Raw genomic sequence first — 16,152 nt, forward strand, 5'->3', positions numbered from 1 at the left:
TTTTTAAATTCACAAACAAGTATTTAAAAGATGCTAAGGAAAACAAATTATTTCAGAAATTAAACATTTTCACTATAGAAAGTAAAGTCACTTGATCACTTGTATTTTTACATGAAGATCACCCAAGAAAGTATCTACACCATGTGCCAACATGTATAAACCAAACCTTCGTAACCTCATATTTGCATCGTGGAAGTTGCTTCCATGACCAGAAATGGACGACATATACAACTTTATGCAGATTCATGTTACCTTTGAATGCGGGTTTAACCCAAAAAATTGAATCTTCGATGAGATGTAATGATATAGTTTATGGATAAAACTAGGACCACGCTTCTGCATACCGGCTAGCAGCCACTTGTACTCTGACAATGTAGCATCGCACAATGGCTCCAAGAATTCACACCTGGTCAAAATTTCAGGTGGTGGTACACCAGCTATAAGATTTGTGTCCAGTTTTGGCCTACCTTTGTTGAGCCCTCTAGGGATATCAACTGGAGTGCTTTCAAGGGCAGATGGAGTTGCTCCAGCAACTACCTCTTGTTTGAAAGGTAGTGCTCTTGCAGCTTGCAAGCAGAACTCTATCCACTGATGAATTAATGGAGATGGTCCTCTGACTCGCCCCCCAATCTTATTTGTTTCAAGTCTTGAAGCGGCAGGGATTGCCTGCACAAAGAATAAAACTTATCATCTAGGCATACTCTATGAATTGCAACTTAGTGTTGGTTCCAATTCAGGATAGAAGAAGGGTTCAACTTCAAGGTGTATATGAATTTTGGATAGTATGAGAGGGCATTATATTTAGATAAATCAGGATGATATACCCAGAGATCGGCCCATAAACTAGCTCCGGACTTGGGGACTACAACTGCAACATTAGACATCCGCTTGGCAACAGGAAGAACATCACTACTCCAACCAACAGCAACCCATACATCTCCCACTGCAAATGCTTTCAGGTAGTGTGTGCTATCAAATAACCGGACCTATATATAACCAATGAAAATGGAAATTATAACAGCATTCCTCTGAACATCCAACATTTATAATAACAACAAATTCAGGGTTTTATAACACTTGATTCATGACAAGCTGCACGTTTCCACAGAGGCATCACAAGGTACCAGCATATGAGAAGGAATTTATAAGGTTAGCAAGACGTTTGCAAGCTTGTTCACGGGGACACCCTTTGTGGTTCTTACAGATCATTGTAGTTTGAAGTATTTACTTAAGCGAAGGGTATTAAATTTCTACAGCAGCACTGGGTAAGTGGTCAGGATATGAATTTCTGGTGGAATATGGCACCGGAAAATAGAACACTCTTTCAAATGTTGTATCCACTGAGATGAAAATATGGAGTTATTGCAGTAGTTTCTATACTACAATTGGATTGTTTGATGAGATCAGTGCTGAAATAGTGTCCTCATCAATGTAGTGATTTGAGAAGACTTTGTCGTATCCAGCACTGATAGAAAACAAATTTATATACCATTATTCCCATGATACACCCCCCCTCCCCCAGGTTTAGTTTATATATTGTTATCCAGTTTAGTATAGAGCATAATTATAGGAATTTATATTCCTAATTAGCTAGCATACTCAGGAATAGAATAACTGTAGTAAATCTGTACATAGTCATACTCAGGAATAGGAATTTTTTTTTATTTTGGTCATTTTGTTACAATCTATTTTCTTTTGGGGGTTTAAAGACTTGATCCTTCTGTTCCCCTTTTTTTTTTAAAAAAAAAATCTAAATCTGAATATTTTTGTACTTCTATCATTGACCGAGGAAATTGTTTTGTGTCTAGTTGTTTTATATGTACATCTATTTAACCTGGTTTTAGCTGTCAATAGAATGAATTCAAATGTTAAAACAAAACAGAAAAAAGGAAAAAAAAAATCACATATCGACTTATGGTTTTAACCCTAAGTCCCAAACACAGTATGCTAGTTTCAGAGTTAGGGCTCAACATCTACTGCAATAAAGGCCAAGACGATGCAAAAAGAATCAAGATCCAATTGGTCACAAAATTGTGGAAATGAAAATTCCAGCAACTATTTCTCCAATCCAATGAAAAGATCCCCAAATCTTTTGTCTTCCAAAAAATGAAATTATGAAATTATGTGAGTCCTATGTTCGATTACAAAGGGAAAAATGGAATAACCTTTGAAATAAATTTTCCAGGGACTCATAAGCAGGTGGCATCGAGTACATGTCCAGCCTTCACGTGCCTTCAATATGCCATAAGGCATTCTTTAAGAAGCCTTGTGTGAAAGAGAAAGGAATAACCATAATAATCTGAACCCAACTAATCACCAAATTCTTAAGAAGACCCTCATCAGATTTTAGCTATGAAACCTCCAACTACTTGCTTGTTTCTATACTCAACTCATGGAAAATTCAAAAATGCTACTTAATATAAACCGATAGCTGAACAAAAATTTCCCCTTTTTTGATGTTCAATTCAATCCTTGGAGTTGCCATACTAGCTGGAAATGCATTACACCACCTATTTTTATTCAGAAAAGGAAGCATGAAATGCAATAATCAAACAAAATACCTGTTTTTCAAGCAATGCAAGATTTTTTTGGACCGAGTTTCTCCCACCGGTAACTTCCAATTCAATGTTCTTAGTGTTGTATGATGCTCCCATATACTTCAAAACTGCACCAACCACCTCTCTGGGAGAATCAACCATAGAAATCCTCCCTGTGAGCTTAGGCTGCCACAGATCTGCCCAATCCTGCAATAGTGGCTGGTGGTTATCTTAACTGGAAATTTTGCATGCCAGATGCAATTCTTAATGAACTATTTATAGAACCATAAAGTAAATTTTATAAAAACCAAAACATGCCAACATGTCTAACTACTTCCTCTGTCCCAAATAGTCTGTCCCTCTAAGGTATCAACAGTTGAAATAGACATATACTTGCCACATTCAAGTTCCAGTTAATTGTGAAAGTGCCTATGGTTCCTTAACTACCTTATCTTTTCCATTTCATTTACAATCAAGGGTAATAAAGTTCATAAACTGAGGATGTGTTTAAAATTAGTACTGGAAAAACAACTAGGTGAAGACATCCGAAATGTAATGTAACAAACAAATTGGGAAGAAATAAGAACTTCATAATAACACATGTTTCCACCAGTTCACCCGATAGCATGCATATGCACGGGACTTAAGTTTAAGGGCAAATGTCAGTTCTTCTATCAATCTATCTTTTCTTCTACTTCTAACACCAATGAAAATTCACAGATCATAAATATACTAAAAAGACCTATTTTGAGGGCTTGTCATTTATCCATCTGACCACAAAGGAGGAAAGCAAAAGGAATATATATAAAGTTACCTCAATAGGAGCCAATTTATTCTTCTGAAATTTACTTTTCTTGTAAGCTATCACCAAACAGCCCCATCTGTATGGAGCAGCCCATATTTCACCACTTGGATCTATTATCCCCTCACAGTTCCTGCGTAGGTAGACCTGAGACATGTTTAGTGGAGGATAAGGAAACACGAAGGAGAAGCAGGAACAGCCAAACAATAATATCATTTTTAACTGAGGAAAATACAGTAGGACCTCAAGGAAAAATTCTATATTAGCAATTATCAGCATATCCCAATTAAAATCCATTCTTAATAATGCCTGGCGACTTACTTTTGCTTCTTAACTTTGGGTTATGTTATCCAGACTCATGTGCAAGTGTCAGAAACGGGCATATATCCATGTTTCGGATTTGGAACTAAGGGGATATGAATATAAACTTAGAGACGGATGCTAGGATGCATTGTGTAAATAAACTATAATACAAAAAAAATATATACATATATATAGTCTATAGATCATTAAATACAACCAAATGCATCATCCAAAATACAACCAGATAACTACTTTTTGCCTAAGAAAAAAATGGTGCTGAGTTAACCATGCTCTTCAGCTTGAGAGAAAACAGTGCTCTATTGACTATGCTGTTCAGCTTTAGAGATCTTTGTCACTCGAGTGTTTGAATGCATGAATATGAGTCGGCACATATCCTATAATGTTGACTTACTTGCTGATTCTAGTGATATGATTTGATTTGATTACAGATTCTAGTCATAAATTAGGATCCTTAATTATCTCTGTAATTATTTTTTGATTATTTACTTCCTATTTAGTTGTAATTCTTTGTGTATAAATAATTATGTAACTTACTTGTAAAAATCAAGAGTGAAATACAAGAATACTTTAAAATTCTCCAAAATTCTTCATGGTATCATTACTTTTTCCTGACTTTAGGGTTTAAATTCAACTTTTCCTTTTTAGGGTTTCTAAAACCTAGATATACCTTTTTGGTACTACCCTGTTTAGGAGTCTTTTTTCAACTCATTGCAGCCACCAGCAGGGTCGCCGGCCAGTTGTCCAGCTCTGACGCCGGAAGCCACGCGCGTGAGGTTCACACGCCCATCCTTCCTGGTGCATGAGACACTATCCAACGCTGCTACATCGTCCAGTCCACTCCGGCACTGTTTTCGACCCCTTTTCCGACCATCCCATGCCGCTACCTGGTCTTTTGGTGATTTGGTTGAGTTCTCTTGTATGTACAACCTTGGGTACCTACTATTCTTTCACGGTTCATTTGTTTTTACCATAACAAAAGGTAAAAAGGTCTCGGTTCTTAACTCTGATAACCCTTCCTTGCAAATTAGTCCCGTAAAACTTGATAGAACCAATTATTTTGCTTGGTCAAGGTCTTGTTTGTTGTTTATCAAGACTAGAGGACTACAGGGCTATGTCACAAATAATAAGAAGCAACTGAATGAGATTTTCCTCAATGGGACTCAGATAACTGTCTTGTTATGACATGATTACTTAACTCTATGCAACCTCATCTCTCTAAGTCCTATTTGTTAATTTGGTATTGTTGCAAAGATATGGAAGGTTTTGATGTTAACTTATTCCAAGATTGGGAATGATGCCCAAATTTATGATATTCGAAATAAGATCCATGATACTAAATAAGGAGAAATGACTATCTCCCAATTTTATTCTGAGCTATGTGGCTTATGACAGAAGCTTGATTACTATCAAGACTTCAAGGCAAACTGTACTGGAGATGCAATCAAATTTCGAAAAATGATTGAAAAGGAGCGGGTCTATAATTTTCTTGCAGAGTTGAATAATGAATATGATCCAATTTGAGTCCAAGTGTTGGGGAACCCTTTTCCTTCTTGTGAAAAGGTTCATGCCCATGTTCAACAAGAAAAAAGTCACCGACATGCTATGCTCTATACTACACCAGTTGAGAAGGCTGGGTTGGCAACTAGTTTGAGTACATGACAGCCTCCTAATTTTGAGAAAGATCAACTGCATTGTGACTATTGTGGGGAACCGAGACATACTAAGGAAACTTGCTGGAAATTACATGATCGTCCCACTAGAGGCCGTGGGAAAATAAGGTACTTCTAGAACTCAAGCTAATTTAGCAGAAACTATGGAGGAGCCCTTTAAAGGGATAAGGGCTGCTAAGTTCCTTTCTCTTAATGAAATTCAGAGTCTCAAACGCCTCATGTCTCATATTAATACCTCTTCCACCTCTGGTACCACATCTAATTTTGTAAAGGTAAAGCTTCCTCTGTTAATATTGTTCCATGGATTATTGATTCTGGTGCGAATAGACACATAACAGACTCTTCTAAAGGCTTTTTCAATTATTTTTCTTCTCTAACCAAAGAGAGTGTTAGAATTGCTGATAGTTCTTTTACTCCCATATCTAGAATAGGTTCTATTATTTGTGCACCCAATATTAAATTATCATATGTCCTTCATATTCTCCGTTTTTCTATCAACCATTTATCTGTCAGTGCTATCACCAATGCTTTTAACTGTAAAGTTAAATTCTTTTCTGATCACTGTGTTATTCAGATCTTCTCACAGAAAAGATGATTGGTAATGGTAGACTGCATGATGATTTATACATGTTGGAAGGTGATTCAGGTTCTCCAATATCTCACGTCTTTTTTAGAGAAAATAAGGATGTCAATCAGGAAGTAATACAGTGGCACAGGCAGTTAGGGCATCTATCATTTTTTGTCTTAGAAAAATTTTATCCTAGTTTGTTTGCTAGAAATCAGTTTGGTTCTTTATTTTGTGATACTTGTGAGTATGCTAAACACACTATAACCTCCTATCCTTTTGGTCATAATAAAAGCAAAATTCCTTTTGTGACTATTCATTCTGATGTTTGGAGGCCCACTCAAACTGTCTCCTCATCTGATAATCGATGGTTTATCATTTTTATTGATTGTTGCATTCGGATGACTCAAGTATATTTGATTAAAGCTAAAAGTGATGTATTTTCTTATTTTCAATCCTTTCACAAGATGATCTGTATTCAATTTGATACTAAGGTAAAAATTTTGAGAATTGACAGTTAAAGAGAATATATAGATAGTAGGTTTTCTGCTTATTTGGAGTTCAATAGAATAGTACAATAGACAAGTTGTCCTTATACTATTGCATAAAATGGCATTGCTGAAAGGAAAAACATGTATTTATTGGAGATAGCTAGATCTCTTATGTTCACCATGAACCTACTCAAAGCATATTGGGGAGATACAGTCCTTGTATCTGCTTATCTTATCAATAGAATGCCCCTCAAGGCCCTTGACTTTATGAGTCCTTTGGAGGTTCTACAAAATAATATGTATTTACCTTTATTTTTTATGATTGAAAGGTATTCTAGTTTCTAGTTTCACTAAACTGCTTGTCTTCGAGACTTCTAAATTTTTTCTTTTATCTGTTACATCAGGTGAAGAGCTTGGATTGGAAGAACAGGAAGCAAAGCAATTTGAAGGTTTATTCCAAAACAGACGTCAAGGGAGCTGTAGCATAGAAGATGAGTTGGCAGAAGCCTCTAGAAAGGAGAATCAGTTGGAGGAAATCATGGAAGGATAACCAATAAAACTATTGCGCATAGGAAGAACCATGTGAAGAGTAGACTATAAGTACAAAAATGCAAAGGGGCACTGAAGTGTGATTTCTTGTTTTTGGCAATTCTGTTAGGCTAGGAGCTTGTTCCTAGAATTATTATTTCTCACAGAAAAGATGATTGGCAATGGTAGACTGCATGATTACTTATACATGTTGGAAGGTGATTCAGGTTCTCCAATATCTCAAGTCTGTTTTAGAGAAAATAAGAATGTCAATCAGGAAGTAATACAGTGGCACAGGCGGTTAGGGCATCCATCATTTTTTGTCTTAGAAAAATTTTATCCTAGTTTGTTTGCTAGAACTCAGTTTGGTTCTTTATTTTGTGATACTTGTGAGTATGCTAAGCACACTATAACCTCCTATCCTTTGGGTCATAATAAAAGCAAAATTCCTTTTGTGACTATTCATTCTAATGTTTGGAGGCCCACTCAAACTGTCTCCTCATCTGGTAATCGATGGTTTATCATTTTTATTGATTGTTGCATTCGGATGACTTAAGTATATTTGATTAAAGCTAAAAGTGATGTATTTTCTTATTTTCAATCCTTTCACAAGATGATCTGTATTCAATTTGATACTAAGGTGAAAATTTTGAGAATTGACAATTGAAGAGAATATATGGATAGTAGGTTTTTTGCTTATTTGGAGTTCAATAGAATAGTACAATAGACAAGTTGTCCTTATACTATTGCATAAAATGGCATTGCTGAAAGGAAAAACATGCATTTATTAAAGATAGCTCGATCTCTTATGTTCACCATGAATCTACTCAAAGCATATTGGGGAGATGCAGTCCTTGTATCTGCTTATCTTATCAATAGAATGCTCCTCAAGGCCCTTGACTTTATGAGTCCTTTGGAGGTTCTACAAGATAATATGTATTTACCTTTATTTTTTATGACTAAAAGGTATTCTAGTTTCTAGTTTCACTAAACTGCTTGTCTTCGGGACTTCTAAATTTTTTCTTTTATCTGTTACGGATCAGGTGAAGAGCTTAGACCGGAAGAATAGGAAGCAAAGCAATTTGAAGGTTTATTCCAGAATAGACGTCAAGGGCGCTGTAGCATAGAAGATGAGTTGGCAGAAGCCTCTAGAAAGGAGAATCAGTTGGAGGAAATCATGGAAGGATAGCCAATAAAACTATTGCGCATAGGAAGAACCATGTGAAGAGTAGACTATAAGTACAAAAATGCAAAGGGGCACTGGAGTGTGATTTCTTGTTTTTGGCAATTCTGTTAGGCTAGGAGCTTGTTCCTAGAATTATTATTTCTCATTTTCTTTTTCTTTTCTTGCTTTATTGAGAAATAGTGGTGGTGTATTGTGCTCTTTGGCATATTTGCTTAAGCTAGTGACTTATCCTCTAGATGTGTGGTTTTGCCCTGTTACTAATTACTAATTAGTATTATAGAGAAGAGTGTGAGGTTTATGCGATCACTGGAACTTAATTACTGGAGGATTAAATCAAATATAATTTCCAATCCTTGTTCTCATGCACATCTTTAATTAATTTCTGTGGAAGCACATCCTCACATGACTGGGACTAGTTAGTATAATCACATATACGAATGCAATGTGAAGATGTTGTACTTATATCTGAAATAGCTATACAAGTTCTGTTGACATTGATAACATTAGATACAAGGATGAGCTCATACATATGCACAAAATATCAATTTGTTAAATGTGATATATATACAACTAAGTATTGGGTTATCCTTATCATGCCCCCTCAATTCTATACTAGGGAGGTTAGAATTGATAGCTTATCCTGTAATACTTGAAAATGTTGTTTGGAGATGGCCTTAGTGAAGATATCTGCTACAAAATATAAAAGTTTTTATATATTTATGTATATAAAAAATAAAATTATAAACTATTTACTGTTGTTGTTGCTAGTAAAGGCATGTAACCCAACAAAAAATCATTTGTAGCATAGTTCTTTAATATTCTTAATATTTTTACTAGCATCCAAACACTCGGTAACTCATGCCACCACTCACACTACAGACATTGTCCTTCCCCATCTGAAGTGCACAAATTCACCATGATTCGGGAAATATTTCCAAATCACAAATAGAGGAAAAAAATACCACGCATTTGGCAAGAAACCCTGCGTTAGACTGCATTTATTTCTATAAATTACATCAATTTTTTTTCTGGTCATTTGCACAATATCATGAAAAGATGTAGTTTTCCTATGTGTTCATGAAGTCTAAACGATTCTAGAATCAGATTTTACCACATAATGATGTTAAAAAATGTCAAACAAGCAAAAAATATGAACTTCAAGTACTCTTGTACTCTTACCTTCCATTTGTCACTCAAAGCTTTAAACCAGTCCTGATCTTCTACCCCTCTTATGGGCTCAACTATAGCTTTGCTAATGGCAAAACTAAGCCAGGAGTCACCAATACTAACAATATCAGCAGCTGCAACAGATGCAGGACCAACTTTGCGTTTGTTAAAGGACATTGATAAGTCAGAAAAGATGTTGTCAAGACTTCCAAGGAACTTTGTACGAAGTCTTAATCTCCTTCCTTGAGATTGCATGAAATCCTACATTTTAAAAGAAGATTTAAGCTAAAGCAATGAGATGTTAAAAAGTTGGATATCATATTTAAAAAGAGAAAAGCATCCAATTGACAAGCAAACCCTTTTGATATGGTAAGTTAGTAATACAACAATTTCCAAGTGCAATTACTTTATTTGGAACCACAAAGCATTCAATGTCATTCTTCAATTATACCCTAGTATTGATACCAAGAATATCAGAGTTTCTTTACTATATTAAGTTGTGCAACAACCCAAAAAAAAAAAGGAGAGAAGAGAACAGGATATGTGGAATAACCAGAAATGGAGTGAAAAAGGACATTCCATCAGAGGCATGCTTGAGCTCTATCCTTAATGACAAATTTCACCCCTCAGAGCTAAGTTACCCATGCAGTAGATTTAACCAGTTATAATCCCAGAATTGGACGGAACTCTTCAGAAGCTTGCACTAGCTTGATGAAGAGTTAGCAAAGGAGGATGCTGATGGCAATTCTAAAAAAAAGGAACAGCCAGAAAAGCTTAAACTAGTATGTAGTTTCTGACCTTTACCCACGAAGGAGGGATGGAACCCCGTAGAGCAACAACGGTAAGAGGAACAGACAACGCATAAGTTTTTGACTTCCAAGTTTCAAATGCAGCATTCAGTTCCTCCTTCTCAGGCCTTTCCACAGTTTTAGAATCGCCATGAGCATCATCACCATCTGGGTTCATAAAATTACACCAAGCATTCACTTTCCAACCAACAAAATCTCAGCATAAGCAAACTATTTATAATTAAACAAAAAAAAATAATCAGAAAGATAATATTCGCTTCCAGGAAAATCAAAATAAATAAAAAAACTATAGCATTTCTCTTAACGGCAAAAATTGATTTACTACCTTGAGTGACTGCAAGTTCCTGCGATTTAGAGGGCAGAGGTTGGAGAAAAGAAGTGGAAGCTGCTGCTTGGGAGACTCCAACGGTTAGACCCAAGAATAGGACGGCAGAAGAAGCAGCAATTCGGAGAAAGGTGAGAGGGTGGTCGGAGGCGGAAGAACGGATGGTGATGTGATTATGGCGGGCGGATAATTTGGATGGAAGGTGAATAATTGGGGCATTGGTGGCGAAGCCAGAGATAGTGCGGCTGTTGGGTGGAAGCGGGAGAGATACGGACTGAGAAACGACGGAGAGGTTCATGTCTCGGAGGACTCTTTAACTCAAAACAGAATTGAAGAGCCTCAGCATTTTGGTTACTCTGGCTTTAGCTCAGGCAGGGTTAAGGGTAGCTGCTAAAATTGCAAACCTTTGTATTGGTGTAAAACCGTAAATGAATGGCCGAAATGCCAAATATTTCATTTTTAAATCAAAATTTATTTTTGAAGTATTTTAAAAACGCCATCATTTATGAGTTTTAAGAGCATGAGCTACAACCCACCCAATATATTTAGCCTTATTGAATATTTTAATACTCCGTCTATACCATAATTTTTTATTCATTTTACACTTTTATAAAAAAATATTTTTTTATTAATTTTCTAACATAGCTGTATGCAAAAAAGAGACGGTGAGTGGTTGGCGTCTATGATTACAACTCTAATGCTCAAGTCAATAAACTGAAAAAATGGCAAATATAAAGAATTATTTAAAATTCAAAGTAGAATGTGTAACCTCTCGAACTGGAATGCTTAAGTTAAGTGTTGTTCACCTGTCGCCATCATCTTGGCTAGAAGATCCACCTTTTCATTGTTACTTCTGGCTACCTAGTGAAGTTCGCAGCTGCTTTGCCCGCTCTTGATCCTTTATGGACCATAACTTTTCTTCATATTTGATGAAATTCGGTTCTCGAACTTTAAATTGTCCTTAACACCGATTAACAACCAATTGTGGATCACTAAAAATAATTAATTTTTGGATATCTAGCTCCTTGATGATTCTTAGGGCATTATTACTGTATCGTATTCAACTATGTTGTTGGTGGCTTTAAAGGCGAGCTTTACCGTATATTGAAGTTTTATGCCAGTTTGGAACTGCAAAAGGATCCCAATTCCTGAGCCCCCAGCCTTGCAAGCTCCATCTGTCCAAACTCTCCATTCTTCTATGGTTGCTCAAGAGGATTTCGACAGTTCTATTGGTGGAGTAATCTCTGTGATAAACTCAGCTAGAACCTGGGCTTTTATGGCCTTTCTGGGAACATACCTGATATCATAGGCTGATAATATTACCGCCCAGGTGGACAATCGTCCTGATAGCTCCGACCTGTGTAAAATCTTTCGCAGAGGATAATCGATTCTAACTTGTATAGTGTGTGACTCGAAGTACGGTTACAACTTTATAGCCGACATGAATACTGCAAACGCCAATTTTTCAAGAGGAGGGTAATTCAACTCTACCCTTTTCAAAACATGGCTTGCATAATATACTGGACTTTATTCCCCATTGCTCTCACGAGCGAGTACCGAGCAAATTGTCTCTTGCATCACAGACAAATATAGAAACAAAACTTTATATTCGACAAGTGGGCTGAGCAATGGATGAGAGGATAAAAAGGTTTTAAACTTTCAAAGGTCTCTGCACACTCTTTCCCCACTCAAACTTACCTTCGCCTTTTAAGGCATTGAAAAACGGGAGATACCTTCTGGCTGGACATGATATGAATTGGCCTAAGGCAGTGACTCGCCCATTTAGCCTGTGTATTTCGTTGACGGTTTCGGGTGCTTCCATGTTTTGGATAGCGCTGATCTTCTCAGGATTCGCCTTTATGCCCCTTTCTGAGATGATATATCTTAGAAACTTCCCAGCCTTTATCTTGAAGGTGCACTTTTTTGGGTTCAGCTTCATACCCACCTTGTCCAGGATATCAAAGACTCTCCAGATATCCTCCGGGTGTTCTTCTAAAGATCAAATTTTTATCACCATGTCGTCGACGTATACTTCAACGATTGACCCCATCATGTCTTTAAATATTCCTGACACTAACCTTTGGTACATGGCTCCTATGTTTTTTAATCCAAAAGGCATTACCTTGTAGCAGAAAACTCTGTCTGTTATGAACAGTGATCTTTTCTGCATCCTCGATATCCATCATAATTTGGTGATATCCTTAGATGGCATCGAGGAAAGAGACCACCACATAGCCTGAGGTCGAGTCCACCAATCTGTCAATGGATGACAATGGGTAATGATCTTTTGAACATGCTTTATTTAGGTTGATGAAGTCTACACATATTCTTCACTTTTCGTTATCTTTCTTTACTAGGACTGCATTGGCCAGCCATGTGTGATACTATACTTCCTTTATCAATCATGCGCTCAAAAGTTTATCAACCTCCTCTTTGATCACCTGCTATCTCTCTGGTGTGAACTTTCTTTTCTTTGATCACCTGCTCTTGTCAATAGAGAGCTTATAAGTGATAAGAGTCGAGTCCACACCTATTACATCTTTTGGGGACCAAATGAAAGTTGATACTCGGCTCTTTAATAACTCTACCAGACGAGTCCTTATTTTGCCGGTTAGTGTAGTGCTGAACCGTATCTTCTACTCCTTTCCTATCTAGACATCCTCTACCGAGTCTGCTAGTTTTGGTTTTACGTGAGACTCCGACTTCTCCAGCAGGTCAATTGGCATGGTTACTTTTTCGAGATTTTCTGCTTGGTGTCCGTAACCTTCTTTGGCTAACCTCGAATGGGCTCGAACCGCTGCTATGCCCTTTAGAGCTGGAAGCTTAAGACAAATAGCACCCGTGTTAATAATGAAACCGTGGCAGTTTAGGACTAGACAGCCGAGTATCACATTGTATGCAAATGGGATATCTACCACCACAAGCTCTGCATACAACTCTCGCCTATACCTCTCATCACCCAACACCAAAGGAAGGTTAATAGTACTTAATATTGCCACTGTCTTATCTCCTAATCCTACTAAATGATAGAAAACTCTGGCAAGACTGTTTTTATCTAAGCTTAACTTGTTAAAACATTTAAGATGAGAAGATTAACAGAACTATCTGTATCCACAAGTACCCATCTTATCTCATACCGGTTCAGGAGGATCTTGACAACTAAGGGTTTTTTTGAAAGAACCCTACTGCTTTATTGGTAGGACCGAACCTTACTTCTTGCTTAGTCCATAATTCTTGATAGACAGATAAGACATCCTTTGCCACGTGCTTATTTTTTTCTTTGCCCTTATCAGGTCCTCCCGTGATGACATGTATAATTCCAACCATTTTGAGAGATCAGAGAAGAGAGAGATCACTTTTTTCAAAAGAAAAAGAAATAAGAGACCAGCTTTAACCTCAATGAACAGATAGAGTTTAATGATTTTTCAATAAGGGAATCAAATGATGTTGCTGAAATTAGATTGATGACATGGCTGGAATGTGACTGTGCTATGATTGGTTAGAGCCTGCAAGGAAGAAAACGTAAAGTGGTAATGGATGCCCACGGGAGTCACTTCAAGAAAATATAATGAACCACTGAGAGTTTTAGTGTTTTAGAATATCGTACTTTTGTTTCTGTGATTCTTTTCCTTTTATACTCTAAGAGGTAGAGATGAATATGATATTTTTCTGATAATCCGGCGGTAATGTGGCTGTCTGCTTGATACAAGACATCACCTGCTAATAGGTGAGAATCCTGCAATTACAGGCGTAATGTGTGTGGTAATGGTAATTTCTTGCCGAAACTCATCTTATTGGGAGAAGGGCGAATCTTCTGGTGATGGCTCGAATGTTAAGGTGTCTGGATCTTCCTTTCCTCGTGCTAGTCCGCGTTTCTCATTTGTAAGATACCATGCGGCCCTGTTTTGTGTTGACAGGTTACGACTTATTTTGAATGATTGTTATATAACATCAATAATCCTATTTAATTTTATATTATTTTCAAATGAATCTATCATTAATTGTTATTTTTTTTATATAAGTATTTAAAACATTTATTAGTATTTAATAAAATTAAATATTTTTAAAATGAGTATAATTAGAGATTCAATAAAATAAATTATTTTTTTTAATATGTATGAAAAATTAAAATAGACAAAAATTATGGAATAAAGGGAGTATAAAATAAATATATATTTTAAAAATAAATTTTTATAAAAAGTGAATAAACTATTATAATTAAATCACAAATATCTTCCTCAATTATTTCATTGATTGAAATATATTCTTAATAATATCATTATAATATTTACAAATATATCTTTCCATATAAGTTATCGATCAATTATTAATGGTTCGTCATCAATTTTATTATAGAGTTGTCAGTAGAAAAATCTCTTTCTGTTATAGTTGTAATATGCAAATTCATAAAAAAATAATATTATTAAAATAATATAATATTTTTACCATATAGTTTATTATTGAAATTTAATATTTTTTTAAAAAATATTCTAATTTATTAAACTTTATTTTCATATAATTTTAATCATATAAATAGATTAGTAACTAAGCGAAATAAATAAAAAAATTATCACTTAATAATAAAATTGGTATATAAAATTAAATTAAATAATGAATAAATAATATAAAAAAATTTAAATAGAAATTTGGACTTAAAATCTTAATAATGAGAAGTAAATATTTTAAATTAAAAAATAATAAAAAATAGACTAAATAGTAAAAATTTCTTTATCAAATGGATGAAGGAATTTGATTTTATAAAATATAATGATAATTTAATTAAATAATTTTAAAATAAAAGTGAGTCGGTAAGTGTTCTGAACATATTGATATTTAATAATAAATTTTCATGTTTTATAAAAAATTATCTATATATTTCTAACATATTTAAAAATTTTAGGAGGGCCCATAATTTCTTGGCCTCCTTCTGGCTTCACCGTAACCGCGTAATTAAAATTCAAATATTAATTTTTATTAAAGTTATCTAGCGACTTAAAATTTTATTTTAGATCTAATATAGAAAAGAGAGAATAAAAAGAAGATAAAAGAGCGTATGGAGAGTTTATCAACACATATGGTAATGTGCGTCAAAATTCAGGAACTGCAAGCTATGCGGATTCTTTTCGAGACAGTTTTGGTAAATGGCTACTTGATTTTCGTTGTGTGTTGGGAGTTTGTGGTGTGGTTGAGACAGAATTATGGGCCATATATCATGCTTTGAATGTGGTTTGGAGTAGGGGATGGCGAAAAATTATTATTCAAACTGATTTTCAAATTGCTCTTCAGCTTCTTCAAGGTCAAGGCAGTGGTGTTTATAGACTGCAGTCTTTAGTTATTAATTGCAGAGCTCTTATCCGGTGGGAATGAGAGATTAAGGTCGTGCAAATATATGGGGAAGCTAATATAGTAGCTGATTATCTTGCGAATAGTGCGCATGGTGGAGTTTTTGGTATGAGTCTTATTGATTTGCCTTCATCTAATATTAAGCTCCTCTTGGATGCTGACTGTATGAATATTTTTCATGATCGTATAATAAATTAAAGGGCTCTATTCCCTTTTCAAAAAAAAAAATTTAATTTATTTAAATAAAAAAATAAATATAGACTTTTCAAAATAAAATATTGATAATATATAAATTATATTTTTTTGGACTTTTAATATTAGATTCAATCATGAATGAATTATTTCCTTCATTGTATAATAGGAGTTCCAGCTTTGCTTTGGGTTTTCTGATTCAAATTGGTTCTC

At 35.3% G+C, this 16,152-nt stretch overlaps 1 protein-coding gene across 2 annotated transcripts; it reads right to left on the reverse strand.

Annotated features, from left to right (window-relative positions):
• Nucleotides 1-47: 47 nt before the first annotated feature.
• LOC110605681 lies at nt 48-10,845 on the reverse strand. Of its 2 annotated transcripts, none has more exons than XM_021744328.2 (7): nt 10,405-10,845; nt 10,069-10,226; nt 9,283-9,531; nt 3,352-3,486; nt 2,562-2,744; nt 825-986; nt 48-666 (listed from the first exon to the last, which is right to left on the reverse strand). In XM_021744328.2, exons 1-7 carry the CDS (start codon nt 10,700-10,702, stop codon nt 244-246), a joined length of 1,608 nt encoding a protein of 535 aa, XP_021600020.1. In that variant the 5' UTR covers nt 10,703-10,845; the 3' UTR covers nt 48-243. The 2 variants fall into 2 exon arrangements, with proteins under 2 accessions (XP_021600020.1, XP_021600019.1); XM_021744327.2 differs by having other exon boundaries at nt 10,069-10,256; nt 10,405-10,834.
• Nucleotides 10,846-16,152: the final 5,307 nt, after the last annotated feature.

The sequence above is a fragment of the Manihot esculenta genome, chromosome 17, assembly GCF_001659605.2.
Source record: "Manihot esculenta cultivar AM560-2 chromosome 17, M.esculenta_v8, whole genome shotgun sequence".
Lineage (NCBI taxonomy): Eukaryota > Viridiplantae > Streptophyta > Magnoliopsida > Malpighiales > Euphorbiaceae > Manihot > Manihot esculenta.

Bases quoted from the DNA above. Each gene is read 5' to 3' on its own strand.
- LOC110605681 (XM_021744327.2), bottom strand. From the start codon at position 10,702: ATGAACCTCTCCGTCGTTTCTCAGTCCGTATCTCTCCCGCTTCCACCC. The intron at 9,532-10,068 runs GTCAGAAACTAC...TTTAAAATGTAG, and splicing joins TCCCTCCTTCGTGGGTAAAG to GATTTCATGCAATCTCAAGG. The intron at 667-824 runs GTATATCATCCT...TTCTTTGTGCAG, and splicing joins GTTTATGGGCCGATCTCTGG to GCAATCCCTGCCGCTTCAAG.